General features: G+C 46.4%; 1 protein-coding gene across 1 annotated transcript in view; it reads left to right on the plus strand.

Moving 5' to 3' along the window:
• Positions 1–25,333, plus strand: part of TIMM50 (translocase of inner mitochondrial membrane 50) — an 824,572-nt gene that overhangs the window by 719,537 nt on the left and 79,702 nt on the right. The window contains exon 8 of the mRNA XM_069644285.1: positions 22,795–22,893. Within this exon, the coding sequence (XP_069500386.1) occupies positions 22,795–22,893 (99 nt within the window). The remainder of the gene's footprint in view (positions 1–22,794; positions 22,894–25,333) is intronic.

Below are 25,333 nucleotides of genomic sequence, written 5' to 3' on the forward strand. Positions count from 1 at the left end.
AGTAACTTGTTCTTCCGGTGGAAGGTCTGTTTTTGCCTATATGGAGGACTTTTCTTTAGCCTTCTCCCACCACACATGTACAGTTGGTCTTACAGCTGGCAGAGGATCATATGCTCCCAAGACGGGCACAAAGGAATGTCTGATTACGCTAAAGTAGTTGTGCTAGAGGCATAGTGTCTTTTTAAACCCGCCCCCGGATGGGTAACTGGTCAAGTTGGTCCCTTGTCGCTAGAAGGTCCAGCGGCCTCTGATTCTGGTACTCTGGCTTTCACGACCAACTATTGCATACTACTATTGCTCCAAGTAATTTCTAGCACTGGAGAAGCCCGACAGGTCATCCCTTACCTTGGTCTGACTTTATTGGGTTGGTCTGTGAAAACCTGATCTCTGGTAAGCTTTGTTCGATATGGAAGAGATCAATGAAGCCACAGAGCTTTCCACCACAAACTAATGTTCCAGCACATTGTCTAGCTTCTGCCACTAGTGCTTACAGAAGGTCAAACATCAGTGTGGTCCTCCATAACAGATTTGTCCGTATGCGAGATAAAACCTGTATTGCACGCGTGATGATTCATTGCATTCTATATTCCTATTCTAAGAGACTGTTGTCTTTCAAAGCAATTGCACATATTATTGGTCCGGGTGAAAGAGGTCTCTGTGGCCTTCCAGAGTCACGTCCCCTTAGAGTACCATGTTATGGGACATTTGTATAGCGACTTTCACCATTGGTATGATCTCATCTTGCTGTTAGTTGAACACCCTCAGGGACCGCAGTCCAGGTCAGTGGAGAGAGTCATAGTCGTAAGTAGTGCGCGTGTGCACTCTGTATGTGTACAGCTAGGTCGAATTGTCTTGAGGGCAGCTGAATTCTAGCTGAGGTGGTACTTGTATATGAGACTGTGCAGCTAGGCCAAATTAATTGTGGAGGATAGCTGCGTTTTTAAAGTTTGTTGAGGTGTGCAAGGTGGTGTATGTGTGCAGCTAGGCCGAATTAATCGTGGGGGAAAGCTGCATTCTATTGTTTATGGTGCCTAGGCAAGAGACCGTATAGTGGTAGGGATGTGCGCAAGTGTCCGTGCGGTTGGAAGAGGCCCCCTGTTCCCGATTACCTTCCTGTGCCTACCGAATAAACTTTGCTCCCTATTACAGAGGTTTAGTGCTTTGGTTCTACATAAACTTCTGGGTCTAGTGTGGACTCAACTGTTTCTCAAAGCATGGCTGTACCTTTCCCTGGCTTAACAATCTAATCAATGCATCATCTGCAAAGCTTCTACCTGGGCTACACACCATTTATTCTGTGGGCATTACTTAACAAATGTTAGCGCCAGGGTTGGATGCTCAGTTTGGCCCAGCATTTCTGAAGAACATTTTTGACAGAGATTTAGGATTTTTTTTTTCTCTCTTGTCCTCTTTTATATTTGCTCAACCATTAGGGTCATTTGGAAATATCACACACATTTGGTAGACACAGGATGGGAGCTAGGCATGAGAACAAGTTACTCAATGTTCTTATTCGCATCTTGTCACTACTGTACTTTCCTACATGTGAACCACCCTACAGACCCATTTTAAAGCAATCCTGTAATAAATGAACTGGATGAAAGAACTGAGAATTTGGGCCAGGTGTATGTCTTAGGGAAGACCTGGTGTTAAGTGTATCTGCACATGTGCCTTGCAAAGTGTTTTTTACGTAACCATACTTTGTGTCTTGCTTCAGTCCCATCCACAGAGGGGCTCACCCACAGTTATGAATGAAAGGAACTTTGCACTAGAAATGCAGTAGTGTGATGCAGTAGTGTGACAGAGAGGTGTCTAGGCCCCAAAATAGCTGCATTCTGCTTGGGCTCACTGACTTCTCATACAGGCCAGCGGTGGCATGTTAGACATTCTTCTAACCTGCTGAAGGGATATCTGCACAAATGAACTTGTTCATCTTCGGGCACTTGGGAGAAACCTGAATGTAGTAGCCTAAAACAGTGAACCTGTGAGGTGTGTAGGCCCCACGGCCAGCACCATTGCTGGGAGATTCAACCTACCGTAAGGTGGTGTCGACGCTGAAGGGGGAAAAGGAGTCCAGAGGGGCACTGCTGCACAGTACAGTGAACCTTAAGGAACCAGACGTTTAGTAGTGGCACTACTTTTACAGTTCCTCTGCTGGTTCAGGTATAGCCTAAGCAACATTTTGCCCCCTCCAGCTGTGGCTCTGAGATTCTATCTCTGCATTTCTGTTGCGGCAGATGGTTGAGGCATGTTTTCGTGCAGGTGTACCAGGTCCTGCATTCACTGTCGCTTCTGGATCTCGGAAGGGACCGTTTGCAGGAGATGGAAGTGGAGGGTGCTGTTTAGAAACAGATGACATCTGTTGTTGTGTTATCATGTGTTCTGCACCAACACCCCATAGTGGTCTTACTTCACTGGTGTCTAGTCTAGGAAAAGTTGTATTGTGCCTCTGCCCAGGGAGCCCCCCCCCTTAGGTCCTTATATACCCTATATGCATATCGGTCTCCAGGATCAAGAAGATCAAGTTGGATGTTGGGGTGATGGAACCAATTTGTAGAAGTCATCGTGTAGGGTGGTGCGGACTGAGAAGTATGTATAGACTGTCTATCTTAGAATAGCGTACCAGGAAAAGTCGCTCAATTTTAAGGGTGTGAAGGACTTTGAGCATATACCTATTAAGATTTTCTGGATATTTATTCTAGAGGTCCTAGAGAATGCACATAGAGGCTCTCAATTGCATGTACTGGGTTGCCCTTGAAGATAGTAATGGAGCATCTGCCTGTACTGTTGGAAGAGTTGATGTACGCATTTCTTGGTGGTTTTAGCGGTGGGGAGTAGAGGATAATTAGCCTTTTGCACAGGCTTCACACTAAAGGCCAGCCGCGGGGAGGTGGCTGAGAGGGAACAGTGATGCTGGCATACGCCCCCATGAAGCAGAGGGAAAAGTTGACTCAAAACGCTGTTGGCCATAAGGAGGTCTTATTCTTTTTGTCACCTCCTTCAGCTATTCCCAGATATGAGAGAAGAGACTGTGGCCAGAAAGAGGGCCCTTGTCAAGGTCGATGGGGACCTGAGCAAGTTGGGTATGACTGCAACAGTTGGCTTTCCAGCCTGCCTAAAGGTGGAACATTTGAGGAAGAAATATTCTTTTACACAGCTGTAAGTTTAGCGGGTTGGATATGGGTAACACATGAATTGTTCATTTTGTGTGCGGGTGGGGGGGGGGAGGCTGGTGTTTCTGGCTGGGACTTGATTTTAACCAGAAAAATACATTTACGGGTGCAGTGCTTCAGTGCTTTGGGTGTTGTAGCTTGCTTTCATTTTGTCTGGTTCTGTAGCAATGGCATGATCCCTCATTATGATGTGGGGCGACATAGTTGGGCTTGTTGAGAGATTATGCAAGCAAGATCCCTAATTAAAAAAATATGAACTCAGAAATCCCTGTAGGTCCTATAGAGAAAAATGTGTTCTTTTTAGACTTCACTAAAAGAAATGCCTTGTCCATGAACTCCGTTCCAGGATTTCTGTCATGAACCTGATGATGCAGTGTACGTGGGCATCACATGTGTTACGCTCACCTGGCTCCCACGGGGGCGTCTATCTGAACTGGCCTGCTGTTGTTTCCACCAGTGAGACGCGTAGTGCCGAGATGATGGACTGGACTGGCCCGGCCCACCCAGCTTCGTTTGTTTGACTCGTAGGAATATCCTTCTGTAATGGAGAAAGGGAATTAACCACCTGTGGAGTTCGAGCGCTAACCCCACCTTCCCCTCTCCTGTAGTTCTTCCCACAGGCCACTTTTGGATTTCCTCAATGCTCTCACCTGATGGTTTGGAAAGATGAGCTCTCCATCCTGCTTCGAGCGCAGGGGCGCGTAGATGACCAGTTTCTTCACTGTCGTGGAGGAGTTGGTGAGTTTCAGAACGGTATTGACTCAAAGAATGCCGGCGAGACGCCGTAAGTCTAAAGTTCGTAAGAGTTCAAAAAACGTCTGACCTTCACTCTGCTGAATTGCCCTTATGAAGAGTTCCACGTGGCAACCGGTAAGATGCAGGTAAGGGTTTATATTATCCGGCTCAGTTCGATAAAATGGTGTCAATGTATAACATGTGGCTTTTCCCCCATTCAGGCGCTGATGTGGTATGAGGTCTTGGGGATTGATGCCTCCAGCGGTAAAACCAGGTAAGCCTATTGGGAAAAAATCGGTTTCCCCTTATTGCGCCTTTCTGTTCTGTTGTTTCCCCATAGGGGCCGGGGCACGGCGGAGATGCAGCGGAGGCAGCGCCGACCCGAAATGAGGTTAGTACCCCCTGTGATAAATCAGGTAAGTCTTGGGGGGTAGCTTGTACAGTCTTGTACAGTCTTGTACAGTCTTGTACAGTCTTGTACAGTCTTGTACAGTCTTGTACAGTCTTGTACAGTCTTGTACAGTCTTGTACAGACTTGTACAGACTTGTACAGTCTTTGAGTATTCCCTTGGCTCACCTTGCTGTTTTTGTCCTCCTTAGGTGTCGGAGAGCGGCCGCGAGATGGAGAAGAGCGTGATGGAATGCTGAAGTGCTGCAAAGGCAGGTGAGTACAGCGCGGCGCTGCAGGATGCGAAGTAAGGCGTTTTTAAAGACTTCTTCTTCCAGCTCCGTGGCGTGATGGATCAGGATTCAGGTAAGGATTAAAGGTAAAACTCCTGTTCTGACCTTTTCTCCTTCTTTCTTCTTGCTTCCAGGAGCTCCGGACTCGAGGCGGGCGTGGCTGAAGACTCTCCTGCTGATGCAGGCACGGTGAGCGTTACGCTGCTGGATGCAGAATAACGCGAAGCGTGTGCTGCTGTCCGGGCGTGGTTTAAATAGCCTTGGAAGTAGTCCCAGGTAAGTATTCTTCCACAGCCCCACCCGAGTAAAAAGTAGTCCCTTAGGTAAAATAGTCCCTCCTAAGCCTCATTTGGCTTGTGGCTTCCTGCAGCATGGTCTGCATCAGGTAAGTTTGCAGCGTGGTCTGCATCAGGTAGGTTTTCTACTATGAGCCTGGCGCCCATGGCGCCAGGACTGACTCTATTCTTATGAGCCTGGCGCCAGGACTGCACCCAAACAGCCCCTAGCTGGGGTTTTTGGGCTTGCTCCAAATGGCATGATGCCTGCTTCTGGGGTTGCTGGGCCTGGTCTGGTTTCCCGGGGGCAGGCATCATGACATGTTTCCTTACTCCCTTATTATAGACTATACAGAATTCAGACACAAATTCAGACCCCATGCATTTAAGCCTCCAGTCTATCATGGCAAGGGATCCTCTTTAATCCAAGAGGAATTGGTACACTCTACTCTCCAACTTAAAGCTGATCTTCGGGTTTCAACATATTGCCTTCTCAAGGAAAAGGGTGCGTCATGGCTTTCTTCAGCCTTTGCAGCTACTCTCTGAAACCCACTATTCTGTGGAGAACGGAAATATAAATATGGACTCCCCTCCTCTTTATTTTGGAAACGCCACCTTGCCCTTAAGACCACCAACCCCTATCTAGCCCCAAGAGACCCTTAATAATGTATGTCAACATGTATAAAGTAAATTAAGAACAGTCCTATTCAACCTTCCCTTCAAGGCATTGCTGTTCAGCCCTTGCTACTGTCTATATCATCTATGGAAGAGTATTATTTTCCTGTTGTGCTGCCCTTTTCATCCTGAAGTGTTTTGTCTGTCTTCCATCTGCATTGTATTTGGACAGAGAGCTATAGCAGAGGCGTAGACGAGCGCTGTGTGGGCATTTACAAATGTTAATGTCACTGCGGTGGGCCCGACTGCATTGGCTTCAGGCCCCACTTGTCGCCTCATCCATCCTGCCAAAGTTACTTTCCATTTGTCAATTCTGCGAACGGCACTTGAAACTGAAAGGTCTGAAACATTGATGGTGTCATCAATGTAACTTTATATACTCCCACAGATAATAAATCTACCTTTTCCTTTCACTGTATATACCCCCACGCCCAGTGTAGTAATGGTGCCAGATTTCCATGGAACTGAAACCTGGCAAAAATTGTTATGCCGGAACCGGAAAAAAAAGCCCATCCTGAATCGCCACACAGCACTGCAGCACTGCTCTCATAGTTATCAGATTTTACCAGTGACCAGAGATTAACTTCTGAGCTCGGAAGAGATTTGCCCTGGTTTGCCTTTTTGTTTTGCATTTAAGCACATTAGTCACAGACCACAAGGGGGGCTCACCCCGAGGGGTCTGTCAAAATTCCTAAGCCTTCCTTGTTTCTGTTTAAAATGGGAGGCGGTTACGTTATATGGCTGCAGACACAGCCGTTAATGGGCAGTAGCGATAGTCTTTGGCATGAACCTTATGACTTGCAATGTTGGTGGTTAGAAATGGGAGGGGTGCATACAGCTATATGACTACAAGCAGGTGATTGTTGCATATGTTTTCCTTCACTGTTAAGTCTTGATAGTACAGTTGTAAAACCCAGAGGCGATTATTTTAAGCTCACATTAGTGTTTTTGCTTTCAGTTTTACTCTTCCATTTAGGATGGGTTAATAAAGCTACTTCATATATATTTGCTCAGCATGTCTCTATATCAATTACTATATTGTCAAGTTGGTTTATTATGATTTGTATGCATTTCAAATAGTCTCAATTCAAATGTTAATTTAGCTCTGCCTTTTTTTTAAACACTTTTTTTAAGCCTATCTCTTGTCTCTCTATCAGTAATCTAAGAACTCGGGGTGTAGCCCATCTCCTATTAGCAGCAGTTTTATTCTAGCAGGTGGAGCGCTCCTCCCTCCGCAGCGGGGTGGGAGTGGGTGGTTCCATGAGAACTGTCCCTGACCAAAGCCAGGAATGGATGCTGCCCTGTCTTGGGTTAGAGCCAAGAAACGGGGGCCACAAAATATTGTCAACACTGCCCACACCCAGTCCCTCCATTCTCTATACTTGCTATACTTACAGAACAGCCATCTTCAGAGAACAAGACCAGAGAATGCAACCTTTCACACAGTAAAAATACCCTTATTGAATTTAGGAAAGCCATGGTTCATCCGTGGGGCATGCAGCCCTATCTTCTCCAGGGTCTCCCTCTTTTTCTAATGACTATGGCTGAAATGCCTCTGCTTGCCAGAGGTTTGAACCAGACTATCTTTGAAATGCACCCTTAACCTGCACGCCCTCTTTTTTTTGTGCTTCCTGGGGCACCACCTGCAGGCCCTTTTAATATACTTTTTATGGTATTTGAGTGTGGACCTATCTCCGGGAGGCAACAGAGCGCTTTACAAATCATTTGGTGGGACGACATGGGGAGCCCACAATGGGGGCAGTGGATGGTGGGCAGTTTGACAGCAAGGGATCTACAAGCAACCAGGTTGGGAAATTGGGGGTGGGGAGGGATCAGATCACCCATTCTGAGATTAAGTGGGGTGTGGAGGGTGTGTGGACCTAGGTGTAAGGGAGGAGCTATTCCCTGACGAGGAGGGTCTTGACCTCCTACCTAAAACGTAGGAGCATGGGGCAACTCTGGGTTGATGGGAGGAGGTTCTGGAGATATAGAGAGAGAAGGCAGCAAATGTCCTTAATTCTGGTGGATCACAGACCCTCATATTATAGAGATCTTTTGATGAGATGCCGTCTGAACATCATGCCCACAAAAGAGGTTCAACTAAGGAGGCATCAAATAAAGAGGGAAACGTATATTGTAGCTACTGTGAAGAAAAGGGTCAGGTCGAATCTTTAGCCCATTTAGTTACAACCTGTACGGCATTAACGGAACTCAGAACATTGTATTTGGGAGAGCAATCGGGAAAAATTAGATCTTTGTCAACCGATGAATGGTGGGGCTTGGTGTTAATAGGGGAAAGGGTTGGTTTGGTACTGGTAGTTATGAAATTTTATGTTAATTTTAAAAGTGTAAATGGAAATTTGAGGATATGTTGGTAACTTATTTGATATTTACATGTACATAGGCGATGATTTTGGAGCTTGTTTTAGTGTTCATCCTTCGGTTGTTTTGTTGTTTTTGCTTTTGTAACTGAATATGTAAGAGTATTGCCATGTAACATTGGAGGAACTGAACTAAATTGCTAAAGGTTTCTTTTTGCTTATGTTTATTTGCATGAAACCAATAAAACTTTTTTTTTTTAATTGAAGATGCGCGTTTGCAGTGGGAACCTGTGCAGTTCGATGAGGGACAGGGTGGTGTGGTCAAATTTGCATAGGAGTTTAGTAACACCAGTGCCCGCTTCCTCTTTACCCTTTACGTGTCAGTGGTCTGGTTCTTCCCATGAGGACTTACAGTTAAACTTCTGTTTTTTTTTTCCCGTACATCCTTCTAGTATTCTTTCTCGGGAATGGCAGTGGCTATACTTGCCTGCTCCCAGGTCCCTAAGGCGAAAAGGCCTGCTGCCTGTCTATCGTCTGGGTCTGGTGTGCTCTTGGCTGGCTGGGCTGGCAACTGCTGCTCCAAAGCCACTAAGGTGACACGGACAGAGGCCGGATTAATGCTGCTGACAGGCCAAATCCTTGCGGTGCAGTCATGTGTTTAGGATATTTGGTTCTGCGGAGTTTGACACTATTTCTGTTATATTTAGTTTGTTCTGTTCACCCCGTAAGCCTTTACTTTTGGCTGAATGCTGGAAAAGCCAGCTTTGCCACAGTATTCCTATGTATATGGACTTTTGGGATTTGTGTAAGAATACAATGTAGTTAGGCTTGCTCTTTCCTTCCTGTCGAGCATTCATCCAATTAGGTTTTTGGCAGACCCTTACAAGATCATGATGTGTTTCCCCTGATTGGAAGAATGCTCCTGTCACTCCATTCATACCACTCTTAACCTTTGGTCCCTCCCCCACCCTCACAATCCTATGCTGTGAAAGTGTTGCAAACACCTACTAAGCACTAGGCGTCCCTCAACCTAAGGCGTGACGCTACATATCGAGAACCCCCAGTATCTTAAAGCAAACGTCTGACTGATCATGATGGCTTAAAGGCAAACGATTTCTTCATAACTCCCTTTAGGAACAATGTAGGTGGTCCCAGATCTACAGTTTCCGAAGATAGTATGATGTGCGCATAGGTACATTCCATACACTCGGGCACCACTAGTCATTTCCTTCCATGCCCCCTGGTCCTCTCCCTATCTCTTGCTCCCTTTTCTCCTACTCTCCTCCCTACTGCTTTGCCCACCGTTTTTCCTTTCTATCACTTCTGCGTCCTATTTTATCCCTCCGGTGTTTCTCTTTCTGCCCTCTACCTCCGCCCTCTGATCTTATCCTCTAGTGCTCTCTCTCCCTCACTACCACGCTTCCCCTCCACTTTACTACTCTCCCCTCTCTGTGCCTCTCCCTTCTCCAATCCACTACTACTCTCTCCACTACTCTCTACCCATACCTTCTCCCACACTCTCCTTTCACTTCCCCAGTCACCCAATCATTCACTGCCTACCCTCCCTATATTAGTTACAATCACACACCTTGGGCACACACACTCGAACAAAAGTACTACTTTCTCTCACCAATATCTAATTTTGCACACTTCAGTAATTCTCCTTCACATTCTTCTACACAGTCCTTCCGCCGCTTTATTCTACCTACCTCCACCCATCCGCCACTACTCTCCATTCTGTACCCCACTACCACTCTCCACTCTATTACTCTTCCTTCTTCACTTCACTGCCACTCTCCACCTTACTACTCGCTCCTCCACTTCTACTCTCCACTAGCACTCTCCATCTCCACTACTCTCCGCCCACGCCATCTCTAATACTCACTCTACTTTCACTTCCTAATTTACTCCCTACTCTCTCTCTTAGCCTTATTCACAAACACCTTGCATGCACATTCAAACTAAAGTACCACGTTCTCTCACTAACCAATATCTCATCTTACATTTCTTCAGCAATTCTCCTCCACGATCTGCTACACAGTCCTTCCTCTGCTTGGTCTGTTGGTCCTCCTTCCACTCCTTTCACTTCAACCGAATAACCCACCCCGTCTGTCTCCTATCTCTCCTATCCTTCCTCTGACACCTCTATTGGCTCTCTCCCTCTCATTGCTCCCCGGGCCATCCACTGGCTTCCCTTTCCCCAAGGGAGGTGACACAGGTGAGAACAAACACAAAAGGTTACTTAAGTCCCGCACCTTTCTTGTCTGCTGGTCCGACGATGTTGGTCCATGGTGACACACTGCAACGATAATAGAGTTTAAAGTCTCAGTTCGTGTTAGCATTTCCCAGCATATGCAAGACACTGGTTCGCCATGGCAACCGCTTTGCGGCCCCATCACAGGTAAGAAGAGTGTCCATGTGGGTTTGGTGGCACTTGCAGGTATCCCTGTTCCCTGGAGAAAAACGCTCCACCTCCTCGCAGTTGATAGTGATTTTTTCCCCTGTGTGGATCCCTGTCGCATAGTGCATTGGTTCTTTTTGGCTGTGGTGTGGATTGCTCTTGAGCTACCAGCTCTCTGCGGTCTATCTCCCAGGCTGTCTGCTCATTTGGTCTTCCAACGCTGTACATGCTGGTTTTTGAGGTTTTATAGGACAAGAAAGAAACTTGCCAACATTGTGCTGTACAGATATGGGGCAAGAAGAAGTGGTACACAATTCCGACATGCAGGCACAGTTAGAAGGGACAGGGATTGTATCCCTCCCAACTCCCCTGCCCTCCCACCCCAGTCATAGGACACCCTCTGGGAATCCCAGTGGTAGGCCTCCCACCCCAGCCTGAGAGGGGTCCCCATCCCCTCTTATGACAGGGTCTGGTCTCTGGGGCGTGGAGGGGTGTGTGTGATTGACGTGTATATAGTTAGTTATTCATAAGAATTAAAGTGGTAGAATGCTGGAATCTGGTGTGTGTGAGGTTATAGAATGGAAGGTTGGTAGGAAAGAAAATGTTTAGATTCAGTGAAAGATGGTTGTAAAGGGTGAGAGAGCTGGCAGGAGGAGGCGGCTGAGAAGGCAGTGCTGCCGTCCTATGACAAAGTGAAGAATAAATACCTGAAATATACATTTTTGTATGAGGCGTCTTCATAACATCGGCGACGAGGCTCCGCTGACAGCAGTCTAGCAGCCAGTCTCTCTGTGAGCGCCTGCGTATCAGCTGACGTTCGCTGAAATGATTGGACCAGACTCCTGTTGGAGCAGAAAGCGAATTCATTCATTGTGGGCTGGCTATAAAATGTGGTTTTGAACATTGTAGAGGAGGAACATTTAAGAGACCAGTTCATGATTAAGTGCAACAGCCATAAAATACGTGAAGCACTTTAGAGGGAAGGGAGATATTCCACTGGAAAGGGCTATCGAAGTGGCAAAGATTGTGGAGCACATGGAAGCCTGTATTAAAGAGTTGGATGGAGATTGGCGAAACTCTCAGAAAGACAGTGTGAATGTAGCGGAGAAGGCTGTGAAGAGCAAAGCTTTTAAGGATAGTGGCAAATAGTTTGAAGCAGAAGATGGAAGGGAAAGCGAAACAGGCAGACAATAAGGCGAAACGTGTTTGTCAAGAGATGTTACTGTTGCAGGAGAACAGAACAGTTAGTGATGAGTGTTTTGCTTATCATGTAGTGTATAGGGATTGTAGGAGGAAGGGAGATATTGCCAAGTGTGGCAAGCATTGGTCTGGAGGGGCGAAGACAATACATGAGGTCACAATGTCATTGGGAGGGACATTGATGTATGGGAGGGATGAAGATGAGGAAGTAAGTGTTGTTAATGCTGTAAATGTCCATCCTCTGTGGAATAAGCCACATGCAGTCATTAATGTGGATGGAGTGGGAGTAAATATGTGCATTGACATTGCGGCTGATTATACACTGATGAATGTGGGGACATCGAAGGAGAAAATGAATTGGTGTGTATTAAAAAAAGTGATGTGGCTGCCCATGCTTATGGCGAGGCGCCGATATAAATTGTGGGGGAGTTTGAAGCTGCATTGCAGTTTTAAGAACAAGAAGGCGAGGGGTAGAATGCAAGCAACAAAAAAGGGGGGGGTGTCTGCTGTCATGGGATGTGCAAGCTGATTTGGGGATAAAACAAACTAGATCTGGATCATCCTGATCAGGTTTTTGTGGTAGTGTGTTCCAATGGAGGGAGGAGATGCAAGGGATGTTGAGTAGTGGTATCCGGAAGTGTTCAAAGCCCAAACAGTATGTTTGATGGGATTTGTGCATATGATTAGAGTAAGGAAGGCTGCACTATTGGTGAACATGAAGGCTAGAGTGGTGCCATTGGCCTTTAAGGCAGCAATAAAGGAGGAGGTACAATGTTGGAGAAGGAAGGTATAATAGAGGAGGCTGAGGCTACTGACTGGGTGAGTCCTGTGGTGGTTGTAACAAAGCGCTCTGGAGTAGTGAGGTTATTTGTGGGCCTAAGGGCACTCAACCAGATTGTAGTTATGGATAGGTTTCCTTTGCCTAAAATAAATGACCTGAGTGTGGAAGTGTCGGGCGGGAATGTTTTTGATTTTGGATCTGAAATCTGCATACCATCAAGTTAACTTGCTTGAGGAGTTGGTGGAGTAAACGTTCATAACACCATTTTGGGTTATATCGGTACAAATATATGCGGCTTGGTTTACTTTCGGAAACAAGTGTATTCCAGAGGGTGATGGATAGGTTGTTGGTAGGGTTTGACTGGGGTACAGTGTTATCAGGATGATATTTTGGTCTGGTGGAAATAAGAGGTGAACATGATGGGAGATGATGGGAGATGTAAGGGAGTTTTGAGAATTTTGTGTGAAGCTGTGCAAACAATGTCTATTGAGAAATGAGAATTTTGTGAAGGAAAGGTTCATTATTTGGAATAAGAACTGTCTGTGGAAGGAGTGCAGCCGAAATTGGATGCAGTTGAGGCGGTGAAGCTGTCTGCGTTTTTCGGGTTGGTGGAACATAATGGTAAATTTAACAAGATTCTTGCTGAAAAAATGAAACGCATGATACCTTACCAAGAAGAGTGTGAGGTTTGTGTGAGATGAACAGTACAAAGAAGAGTTCAAGGTGATCAAGCAGGAGCTGTTGGATGCGCCTGTATTGAAGTGGTTTGACGGTGACAAGAAGGTATATGTATTTACGGGTGAAAATGAAAATAGTGTAGGATGTTTATTAATGCAACCTAATGGTAATGAGATGAACATAGTGACTTTTGTGTCACAAGCAATGAGGGACTCCGAGAGGAGATATTCTGTGTTGGAGAAGTAGGCGTTGGCTTGTGTATGGAGAATTGTAAGGTTCAGGTTGTTTGGGGAAGGGGATTCCCGATTGTAGCAGATCATAAGCCATTAGTAACAATATTTACTAGGAAAAACTTTGGTGGAGTGTCAAAGGATTGTGAGTTGGATTAAGAGGATGCAAGGATTGAATTCTGAGGTAGAGCACATTGAGGGTAAGAAAAATGTGGTGGCTGATGCACTGTTGAGGAATGTGGGTAGAGAGAGAGATGTTAATGAGCGGGAAGAGGAAGGTGAGATGTTTGAGAACTCGGCGGTGATACAAGAGGAAGCATGGAAGGACAGTTGTAGTGCGGATGGGTCCTATAGGATGGTTGTTGGGTATGTGTGTAGAGGATGGCCTGCGTGTGAGGCGGAGGATGATGTGAAAGGGTATTATCGCATGGTGAGAAATAAATTGGGAATGGAGGTTGAATTGTTGATGAGAGGGCATAGACAGGTGGTGCCTGAGAATGAGAGAGAATGTGGCTCACAAGGGGCATTTTTTTTTTTTTTAAATCATTTTTATTGTTTTTCTTTTTTCAACGAGTACCAAATATTACATTACATTTTTCACTCTCACTTGTCTCTTAGAATGCTCGTGAAATCCACGAGCTAGAACAAGAAAATAATCAGACAGTATGGAGATTGCAAGTAAATGAATCAACAATTGCTACCCGTTCCCCTCCCCCCACCCCCACCCCTTCCCCCCCCCGCCCACCCCCGGGGAAGCGCTCCAATAGTCAATTATATAAGTCCTGACAAACAGATAACGAGGTACTTTTTCCCACTTTTATAGAGAATTTTGCGTGCTAGGCTTAAAGCCCTGGGTCATATTTGCTAGCTTTCTTATGAGGGGCACGCTAGCTGGCGAGGGTAGTCTTCTGCATGTGATTTGTTGGTCACAATGGCGTGTATCTATTACTTCGTTTCCCAGTGTCCCAGTACGTTGAATAAAATTCTAGGAAGGGCAGCCATATCGCGTTTACATTTTTCTTGGATTCCTGTACGGCTGCTGTGAGGCTTTCCATTTCATAAATGGCATGTGCCATGGTTACCCATTCGTTCTTTGTTGGCAGGGAGGGGGATTTCCACTTAATCGTCAAACAGACCCTAGCTGCCAACAATAGGTTACGGGGCATGTGTGTAAGAATTACATTGGAGCCATCTTCGTCTAATTCCACACCAAAGAGGACCAAGGTCGGGGTTTGATTTCTGGATATTCCCTCTATGACTTGTATCCAGCTTAAGACCTCCTTCCAGTATGCCTGCACCTCCCGGCAGCCCCACCATTGGTGCCAGTAGTCGCTGTTTTCTCCACAGCCTCTCCAGCAGAGGGGAGACGTACCCGGGAACATCTTAGACAATCTCTGGGGAGTGTAGTGCCACCTCACTAATAGGCGGGCGTTATGCATTTTATATTGCATTGAGGTGGATGATGACCAGACCGCTCTATGGATAGTGTCCCAGGCTTTTGGTTGATCTATGAGGCCTAACTCTAGTTCCCATTTGGTTTCAGATTGGGGGCGTTTCAAGTGGCCTCTTGCGAGAAGAGCTCTATACATTCGTGAGATCAAGCCCTTCATTGTTTGGGGAACGCTTAATATTTGCTCAAATGGGGTGAGGGAGCGCTTTAACTTTGTGCCCCACCTAGCGTCGGTCAGGGCGCTTCGTAGCTGCAGATATAGCATGGGGGTCACCTCATTACCTCGCATCGGGTCTCGTGCTTCTTCATATGAGATAAAGTTGCCTTCCTTCCACATTTGGCCCGCTCTTGCTAATCCTGCCTCAAGCCATGGTTGAAAGTGTTGCACCTCTGCTATGAGGTCGCGAATGGGGGGGGCCCAAATATAACTAAGGGGAGATGGCCAAGTAGTGACTCCTTTCATTTTTTGGGAAGGGCGCCATAGGGACCATAAGACTTTAAGTACTGGGTGTTCTTTTATTCTGCGGGTCATCGCTTTTGGAGGGACCCACATCCATTCACTCAACGTTACCGGAGTGAAGATATCGTTCTCTATGGTTACCCATTGCTTTTCTGCGTTTTCCCAGAGGTGGTCCGACAAAACTCGGAGCTGAGATGCTTTATAATATTCCTCCAAGTCTGGGTACCCCATTCCGCCTGACTCTTTGGGTTGAATCAGAGTGGAGTATGGGATTCTGGGTTTCCCATTTGCCCATAGATATCTTAAGAGTGTCCGTTTGACTTCGACCATGAATGGTTTAGGGACGATTACAGGGAGGGATTGGAACAGGAACAATAGACGGGGTAGTACATTCATTTTTATGGAGGTAAAACGGGCAGCCCAGGACAGTGGTAGCTTTGTCCATCTCCGTACATCCGCCTGGATGGTTTTCCACAGAGGGACGTAGTTGGCTTCAAATAGGTTAGTCATGGGGACTGTTATATTGACGCCCAGATATCTGACAGAGTGGGGTTGTACCAGGAATCCCCACTCTTCCTTTAAGAGCTCTAGTGATTTGATATTAGGTTTGAGGGGGACTGCTATGGTTTTCAGTAAGTTGGCTCGGAACCCCGAGAGGGCACCATATCTAAATAATTCTTGAAAAAGGGCGGGAATAGATTCTGTGGGTCTGGTGAGGTATAATAGAATGTCGTCTGCAAACATAGCTAATTTATATTCCTCTCCTCCGCGCGGAATTCCGTGTATTATGGGGTTTAATCTTAAGGACTGGGCGAGTGGTTCGATAACTAAGGCGTATATCAGAGGGGACAGCGGGCAGCCCTGTCTTGTGCCTCGTGTGAGCGTAAATAATGTTGAGGTGGTACCGTTAATGGATACTCTAGCTTGGGCAGAATGGTAAAGTGCTTTGGCCCCCTGGATCCATGTGCTTCCTAAACCGGCCCACCGCAGTACTGCCCTCAAGAAGGGACACTCCACGCGATCAAATGCCTTTTCGGCATCGATGGATAGAAGGAGTGGGCCCTCTCCTGCCTCCCTGAGCGTTGCCATGAGATCCAGGGTTTTCCTAATGTTGTCAGCCCCCTGTCTTCCTCTTATGTACCCGACCTGGTCGGTGTGGATCTGCTGGGGCAGGACAATCGCAAGCCGCGCCGCTAGTATGCTTGCGTAAATTTTAGCGTCTACATTTATAAGTGAAATGGGGCGGTATGATGAACATTCTAGGGGGTCTCGACCTTCCTTGGGGATGACAATGATTATGGATTCAGTAAATGATTGAGGGGCTTGGCCCGTTTCCAAGATTGAGTTGAACAATTTAGTTAGGAAGGGAGTCAGAGAGGTACTATTGATTTTATAGAAGGCCGGAGTGTAGCCGTCCTGCCCCGGGGCAGATCCTGCTTTTAAGTTGGAGATTGCACTACTAACTTCAAAGGTGGTGATTGGGCCGTTTAGTGCTCCTAGGTGTTCTTCCGATATTGGTGGTCGGGGGAGCGTGTGTAGGTATGGGTCTATGGCCGAGGAGTGCTCGTTTCCTTCTGTTGTGTAGAGGTCCGAGTAAAACCTGGCAAATCGGCCGACTATATCTTGCGGTTGAGTGAGGGGGGAGCCTGACTCGTCATTAATCTTATTGATAGCCCTGTCCGCTTTTTGTTTTCTCAGTCGATTCGCTAGCATTGTATGGGCCTTGTCCCCCTTCTCAAAGAACTTCTGTTTAAGGTACTTGAGCTGCATAAGTGCTCTGCTTTGCCATATATCTCTAAGTTCTCCCCTAAGTCCTTTAATTTGGCTTGTCAAGTCTGCATTTTGTGTTGGGTGCTGCCTTTGAGTTTTTTCTAGAGTGGTTATCTTTGTTCTCAATTCCTTCTCCCTGAGCTGCTTAAGCCTTTTTTGGCTGCACCTTCTGCTATGAGGAGCCCCCTAATTGTGGCTTTGCCTGCTTCCCAGACTGTGTTTAGTGGCATATTATTTACGTCGTTTGTTTCAAAATAACTAGCAATAGCTTCTGCTAGGGTTTCTTTGAATATGGGGTCTCTGCATAAGAAGTCATTGCAAATCCATCTACGCTCGGGTCTGGGCATTGGGCCTAGGTTTAATTCCACTGGGCATAAGTCGTGGTCTGTCCAGGCCACTATTTCAATTGAGGATTTTAAGATGGCACCTTCCTCCTCTGCCCCTAGCAGTATGTAGTCTATTCTCGAGTGGGTCTGGTGTGGGGGAGAGTAGAAGGTGTATGACCTTTCTTCTGGGTGTGTTATTCGCCAAGAATCTATTAGATGGTGTTCTCTTAATAGGCTCTGGAATCTATCACCCTGTAGGTGACTGGGGGGATGAACATTGCGCGCAACTGAAAGCCAATCTTTTTCTCTATCCGCCACTACATTGAGATCCCCACCACAAATCAGGGTGCCCTCCCGCCAGTTCTCTAAAAAGTCCAATAATGGTTCGAAGAAGGTGGACTGGGCCTGGTTAGGGGCATATGCGGAACAGAGAGTGAGCGTGCGTGTTCTCACCTTGCCCTTCAGGACTACGAACCTGCCCCCTTTGTCACTATGTGTATGCTTTATTTGGAGGCCTAAAGATTTCCTGTACAGGATTCCCACCCCCCCTTTCTTCTGTGGACCTGATGCCCATACTGCGTTTTCTATGTCCCTGCCTACAATTTTGCGTTCTTCCCCCTGGGTGTATTTCGTTTCCTGGACAAAAAGGACGTCAACTCCGGATTGCTTGAATTGGCGAGCCAACATTGATCTTTTTTGAGGGGAGTTAAGGCCTTTCACATTAAGGGAGCCGAAGGTTACGCCGTAAGTATTAGCCATTGTGATCAATATGGATCTTGTGTCTTGCCCTTCTTTTCTGCCGCTTATACGGTGGCGCTACTAACCGGTTTTGTTTCCGGTTATTGCCATATTGAGATTTTGCACTTGTTTGTGGGTTAGTACAGTGTGTTAGCATTTCTGTTTTATAGGATTGCTCGTTTCCCCTCCCCCCCCTCCCTCCCCCCCGCTATAAGATGCTACCTGAAGCATCCCATATGTTGGAGAATGAGACGCCCTTTTCATAGAAGGGCCACACTAAAGGGACCCCTCTCCAGCGACATTGCATTTCTGCTGCATAAAAATTAAACAACTATTGCGGCCTGCTTTGTGCACATTTAAACTTGTGTTAATTCTTGGCCTTAACTTTAACATAACGGACTTTTAATCAGTCATTGGCTTATGGTGCCTCGGTAAAAGGGATCAAGACTGTCGTTCCCTTGTGAGGCCTCAAGGGACATGGTGCTTGAGTATTCTGCGAGTGTTTCTCAAGGGGTGTTGAATTTCTTAAATTTCCACTTGGATTGGGCTCGCCCGCGGCGTGGTGGTTTTGGTGCGGGGTCGCGCATTGGGCCCGTTGGTCCTCTTCTGGGCCCGGTGTTCATATCTACCCCTGAGTTCTGCAGATGTTTCAGAGCCCGTTCCGCTTCCTCGATTGAAGTTAGCCTGAACTCCTCGCCATCATACTCGAAGGTGAGCGAAAACGGGTACCCCCAGCGGTATCGGACCCCCTTTTCCTGCAACCAGCCTGTTAGGGGCCGGCACCCTCTTCTCTTGGCCAGGGTCACTGCGGATAGATCTTGAAACAGTCTAACCCTCGAGCCCTCAAAGTCTATAGTGTCCTTCTTCCTTGCCTTTAGTAGGATGTCTTGCCTCTGCGTGTAGTGGTGGCATTTGATGAGGACTGAGCGGGGTCCTCGTGATGAGCCCCCCGCTCTGTGTACCCTGTCAAATTGCAGGGCGGGAGGGCTTTCGCCGTCATATAGTGTAAGGATAAGGGATTTTATTTTGCCTTCCAGACTGGTTGGAGTCTCCCCTTGCGTTTCCTCAAGGCCCATAATTCTTATGTTGGATCTGCGCTCTCGGTTTTCCAGGTCATCCATTTTAGACTCCATGTCCCTCTCTTTCTGCTCCAGGTCCTGGAGCCGGGCCTCATACTGCATAGTGGTAATGTCTCCTGATTGCTGAGCATTCTCTACTGCATCCAACCTGTCTTCCACCTTGGCCATCTTTGACTGGAGGTCGGTGACGGTTTCTGTAAGGCTTGTTTTTATCGATCTGATCTCTCCAAGGAGGAGGCGGATGTCCGCTTTTGTGGCGCTATCGAGGTCGTTGCCTGGTATGTCAGAGGTGCTTTGCACTGCGTTCTGATCCATTGCGCCGTTTGGGCGACTAAACCCGCGCAGAGTTGCCAGGGTGCCAGGATCCAGCTTGCGTAGGGATGTTGGCAAGTGTGTGTTGTTGCCCTGAGGCAAATAAAGTTCCTGCCGGTGACGGGCAGTTAAGGGCCTCAGGTTCTTGCGGTTTGCTTGTGGCTGGAGTGGCACTCAGGCGCTTTAATATCAGGTGGTTGACTTGTTTCCCCAGTTGCGTATCTTTGGTTATGTTTTCAAAATGGGGTCTTATGGCCAGTTCAGCTTTGGATGGTGGTGATAATACTCAGGGTTAACATGGATTGCCTCTTCCCCTTCTCGGTGAAAGTAATGGTATTGTTATGACTTTTTTTTTTTTTTTTTTCTTTTTTTTTTTTTTTTTAACCTCTTTTTCCCCAGGAGATCGGGCACCGGTGTTTGCGGATCGAGAGTCCTCCTTCGGAGCGCCCCTTCCCGCCCCGTGCGCCTTCCTGCTTTGTGCGCGTGTGATTCACTGCGGCGGAGCCGCTGTTGGATCAGTGTAGCAGGGGCTCTCAGGGTGGAGAGAGTCTTGCTCGCGTATGGTTCCGGGCGCCCCTGACCATCCGCCTTGGTACGCGGTGAAGTTCTTGGGTTGCTACGTGGGGGGAGGGGCCGGTGGGGCCAATGAAACTTCTCTCTCTTTCCTCCGCTTGCAGTCGCGCCCCTCCGCCCTCCTTACCGGGTGACTTTATGCTTCTTGCAGATGGAGTGCGGCTCAAGGCTGCGGGGCGGGCCGTCTTCACCCGCCTCGGAGGGTTGATGGTCTCCGATGCCAGTCAATCGTCCGCCATCTTTGGAGGCGATATGACGACCTCGGCCGAATTTCTTTGCGGGTTGCGTTCGTCGGGAAGTCTTACACGGTTTTTCCCCAAACTTTGTCCGAGGCACTCCGGTGCTCTCCCCCACGATGTCGTGCACTTTTTTCGTTGAATCTTGTCTAAGGGAAGGTGTCGTTTGCTCCGGTGAATGTCGCTGGAGAGGGAGACACGGGCTTAAGCTGCCTTCATGTCTGCGCCCCCTGGTGGTCTCTCACAAGGGGCATTTTTAAAGCTCTGGTCAGGCAAGATTGCTGGTGCCATGGAATGGATAAGAGTATAGAAAGGATGTTAAGAGTGTAGGGAGAGTGACAATGTGTTGATTACGAGGAGAACGCAAATGGTAGTGCCTCCAGTGCCTGGGGCCGTGTAGGATGTGGCAGCTGTGGATATATTGGGGCCTTTAGTGATGAGGGTCTCAGAGTAGGGTATCCTGTGGTTTCCACAAAGCAAATTACTTCAATGTTATTTACTTTGTGGAAGTTACTTGGAAAATTTGAAAAAACACTTTGAAATGTACATATGTTTGCGGAGTAAGATGGGGTTGGGAGGGGGAAAGGGTGGGTGTGGCAGTGGAGGGGAAGGGGCCCCCGACACCCCCCCCTGAAAAAGCAGTTTGAAGTGTTTTTTCTGGGGAATTGCTCAGGGGCAACACGCTCTCCTTGGAAGCAAAACAACTCAGAGCAACACAGGTTCGCTCCCCATGTCCGCGCTTAGAAATCTATGGGTATTAAGCGCATTATAATTTGATATTCTAAATAAAATACTTCAATGTACTGAAAAGATTAGAGTGCATATGTGCAAAGAGTCCTGTTGTAGTTCACAGATTAGTTTAATAAAATACAAATCCTGAGCTAAATAAACAATTATATTATTATAATATTATTTTTAAAAAGTCATTTCGATGAAGTAAATTGCATCCAAATAATGTATTTTGTTGAAATGACATGGAACCCAGAATAGTTATGGGGTGGTGATGAATGTGCTGTCAAAGTAGCCCGAGGGTGTGTGTGCGCTGAAGGAGATTAGTTCAAGGAAGATTATTCAGTTTCTGGAGATAGTGTTTTGGCACGAGGGATTTCTGAGGAAGATTATTTCAGATAATGGGTCTCAGTATGTCGGTAGGGAGTTTAAACAGTTTTTGGAAGATAATAGAATTTGGCATTCAACGACAGCATGCCATCATCCAAAGGGGAATTCGGTTGTCCAGAGGATAGGACTCTGATGGATGCTGTGAGGATGGCGTCAGTTTTGGGAAAAGGAGTGGGTACGAGCAGTGATGGAGTGGGCGGTTCAGTATAGATTGGCGCTGCATGATACCACAGGAGTATCACCTTTACAGTGTTTGAGGAGGAGGAAACCTGCCACCCGGATTTCTCGGTGTTGGTTGAAGAGAGTGAAGGTGGTGAACGTTTATGATGGTGAAGTGAGGAGGAGGGTGGTGGAGAGAGGTGAAAGGCCTAAGGGAAGATAAGATGAGAAATGTTGTGTCAGAGAAGTGGTAGTGAAAATAAAGATGGGGAGGAATGTACAGAAAGGGGATGTCAAACTATTCTATGGCCATGTCGGTCAGAGACGATTTGGGAAACTTAATGCGACTAGAGAATGATGAAGTGTAGAGTAAAGACAGAGTGGCAGAGGTACCTCTTCTGAATGGATGAGTGTTAAAACAATAATAGTGCAGGCAAAGATGTGTTACATTTGTATATATGAACAAATGTTATTCCTAAGAATTAAGGTGTTGTGGTGTGGAATGATGGAATCTTATTGTGTGTGTGGTTCTCGAATGGAAGGTGGGGGGAGGAAAGAGAATGTTTACATTCAGTGGAAGACTGTTGGAGAGAAGTGGCGGCGGAAGGAGGCCGAGAAGGCTGAGCTGGGCTGCTGTCATAGGACGACTTAACATGAAGAATAAATGCCTGAAATCCACATTTTGGTGTGAGGCGTCTTCATAATATGTACCATGTAAGATTCATGTTGGGACTACAGCTACATATTGTGGGCACAACAGGGATTTACAGTGACAGCACCTGCCTAGATTATGTGCACAGCATCAAGAAAGTGATTTGCAATGGCACTGTCTACATAAATGGTGCACGCAGCATCATGAAAGTGGTGTACAGTAGGAATGCTGAAACGTTCACGAAGCTACACACATCCATATATTTCGACCATGTCTACACACCACAAACCAGTGACCTCTACAAAAACTGAAAGCAAATAATGTTCAGAAAAAGTATAACGATGTTTTTTGTACGACTTCATTTCTATCATTTATGAATAGTCAAAGCACAATTCCAATGTAATTATAACCTATGTTTTTATCAATCTTACTCCTTAATATATCCTCATAAAGATTAAATAACACATCATCCCTAACTTGCATTCATCAGTACTCACATTCGTGTTCAATCATCCACCCCTCTTGTACCCTCTCTCTACATTCTACGTTCCTCTTGAGATATCCAGCTTTTGCCTGTGTGTGCACGGACTCGGAAAATAATGTGCCTAACATCAAAACCATAGACTTTGTTAATGCTTGTTCTTATGCTATTTTCCTTTTCTCTTTCATGCTCTTGCCCTGTGTCCATTCGTCTTCCTCCTTGCCTCTCACCTCTCCTATCCCCATCTATTCTCTCCTCATCTCACCATCTCTCTCTCCTTACTTTACAGACTGCCTTTCCTCTCATTGATAGCGTGGACCCTCATGGATTTGTCTCCTATCGGCTCTTTCGAGACGCCACTCGATACACAGATGGGCATCATGTAAAGGTAATGAAACGCGTCAATGCCGCGTTCTGTTTCAGCAGTCATCCCAGCCAAATGCCTCGCTCTTCAGCACTGTAATGTATTATTGTTATGGTCAACATAGTCCTGTTCAGTTGAAGTCACAATAAGTAATTGTCCCTGCTGTTATTATAACTGACCTGTCCTCCCCTGCATGCTTTGGCAGGGCTGCCCCCACAATTGCACCAATTCGCTATGATCGCATAGCGAATCGGTGCCTGCCGTGAGGATAACTGCAGCTCCCTCTCCAGCTCTGACCACCACTTTAGCACCTCAAACTATGTTATCCATCATGTTGGCCCCTATTCTGATGTTCTGTAGCCACTGCAGCCCCTGCACTGCTGCATAACTGTAACCCACTGGCCACCCCTGACAGTCATTGCTGTGTACAACATTTGGGTACAGACTCCACTGATGCTAGGTCAAGCAGATAGATTAACACCTTGTCCAAAAGTACCTGGTGAAACCCCCCCTCCCCCGACAATGTTGTGATTGGGATGCCTGTTGCTTCCTTTAGTCTAGTTCCAACAGTTTAGGGGCTGAAACTATCTTGGGCCAATTCCTTCTGAGATCTTTCCACTCGAGTCACAATAGACCTAGAATATGAGTAGAACCACAGATCCCCTTTTATTTGTGAGCAAAGTGTATTGGCCGAGGGGTTTCATTTAAATGGATGCATTTTTTATAGCACAAGTTATTTTCCAAACGCGATGCTTAAGGTTTTACAGCTATATGAAATTTTGTAAAGTGTTTTGAAAAACGTTTTCAATGTATTTTCTTCAGTAACCTTTGTTGCAATGTATTATTTTTGTAATTTTTTTAAAATGTATTCTTGTGTTTAATCATTTGAGATTTTTACAAGTCTCCTTAGTGAATCACAGTTAGTGGTCTGTACTTTAGTCACCACTTATTAGAAAGCAGAAGAAGAAAAGACAAATGCAGTCTTTGTCAACGGTAGTCGTGCCAGATATGGACGTGCTGTTTAAAGAGATCGTGATCCATTGACAAGATGAAGATTACAGATTATGTTGAATCTGGTGGTATCAGTAGGTATTTGGTCTTTTTAAGGGCCAAGTCCAGAAGTTTTGCAGAAGCCATAGTCCATCGAGCGCATTCCCCAGCCATTAGGCGGCTCCAGCAGGTTTCTTCGTCTATGGCAGATAAATATGGTGCAAGTGGTGATAAGTATGCCTCTCTCTCCTTGCTCATTTGAAGGCATGTCATGAGTAGGTGCCTTATGGTTTCTGGTTGTTCGGGGGTTTCCACAAAGTCGACAGACATTTGAAGGTGCCAAAGATCTGATGGCCAAAACTTCCCTAGTGGGTAATAAATTTAGACGGGCTCTCATGAAGAGTTTTCTCAGTGTTTTCTCTGGGAATTTTTCACAGTACTTCAACAGGGTTTTTAATTTGTTGTACACGGGTGTGAGATGCTTTAATAGCTTGTTAGCTGAGACATTGTTGGTCGTAGTAATCCAATCTTGCAACTCTATCTTGGTTTTCACTCTTAAGGGATTGCTGATGAGGAGCTCTTCGGTGCAGACTGTCGTGTAGTTTTCCTTAGAGGTTTTTTACCCAAGCTTTGAGCGGTTTACAGCCACCACTCTTAATTTCTGCCGCTACCACCTGTTGTACTGGAAGAGTGTCAGTCTGCAGAATCTTTCTGTAGAGTTGCATGGCACTCTGTTCAACCACTGCTGCTAAGGAGAGTAGGCCCAGTTCTTACCGAATTGCAACCATAGAGGTTGACTTCGGGAGCCCCAGAACCGACTTCCACAGGAAACCTTCCAATTGCAGCCAGATTGATGTAGGCATGCTTAAGGTGACGTTCATTCCATATGTCCATGTTGGAACGACTTTGGACTTGTAAAATTGTATGGCCGGGTTTAACGAGAATTAGCCACATTTTTTGTCAACTTCTCTGGTTTGGGCCGTGAGGTTTCTTATTTTCTCACATAGAGATTTCTGCATGGTATTTTCTTTTAGCGAACTGTCAATCCATATGCCAAGTTATTTATATTCTTTCACAACTTCGATCTTAATGTTGTCCAGGTACCAGGCTGGATGTTCTTTGTTTTTTCCTTCCTTGCTTTGTAGGGTTTTTGTAAATAGCAGGACTTTACTCTTAGACTTGTTGATTTCGAGGTTGTTTCTTTTCATGTAGCTTGCTAGGTTCGTTAGCTGACGTTGAAGCCCAATTTTAGTCTGGTCCAATAGGATCAGGTCAACTGCATACATCAGTCTTGACACACTGACCTTGCCTACTTTGGGAGGGAAGGATCCGATTTTGTTCTGTGAGGTTTGGAAATCTCCTAGGAAGGCGATGAACAGCGCCGGGGCCAGCGGACAGTCTGGTTTAACCCCCACTCTAAATGGATGATGTCTGGGAGCAGTCCTTGTTGACTTAGATGGACGCGCATGGATGT

This window comes from Ambystoma mexicanum, chromosome 2p (genome assembly GCF_040938575.1).
Source record: "Ambystoma mexicanum isolate Mex_15411 chromosome 2p, UKY_AmexF1_1, whole genome shotgun sequence".
Classification (NCBI taxonomy): domain Eukaryota; kingdom Metazoa; phylum Chordata; class Amphibia; order Caudata; family Ambystomatidae; genus Ambystoma; species Ambystoma mexicanum.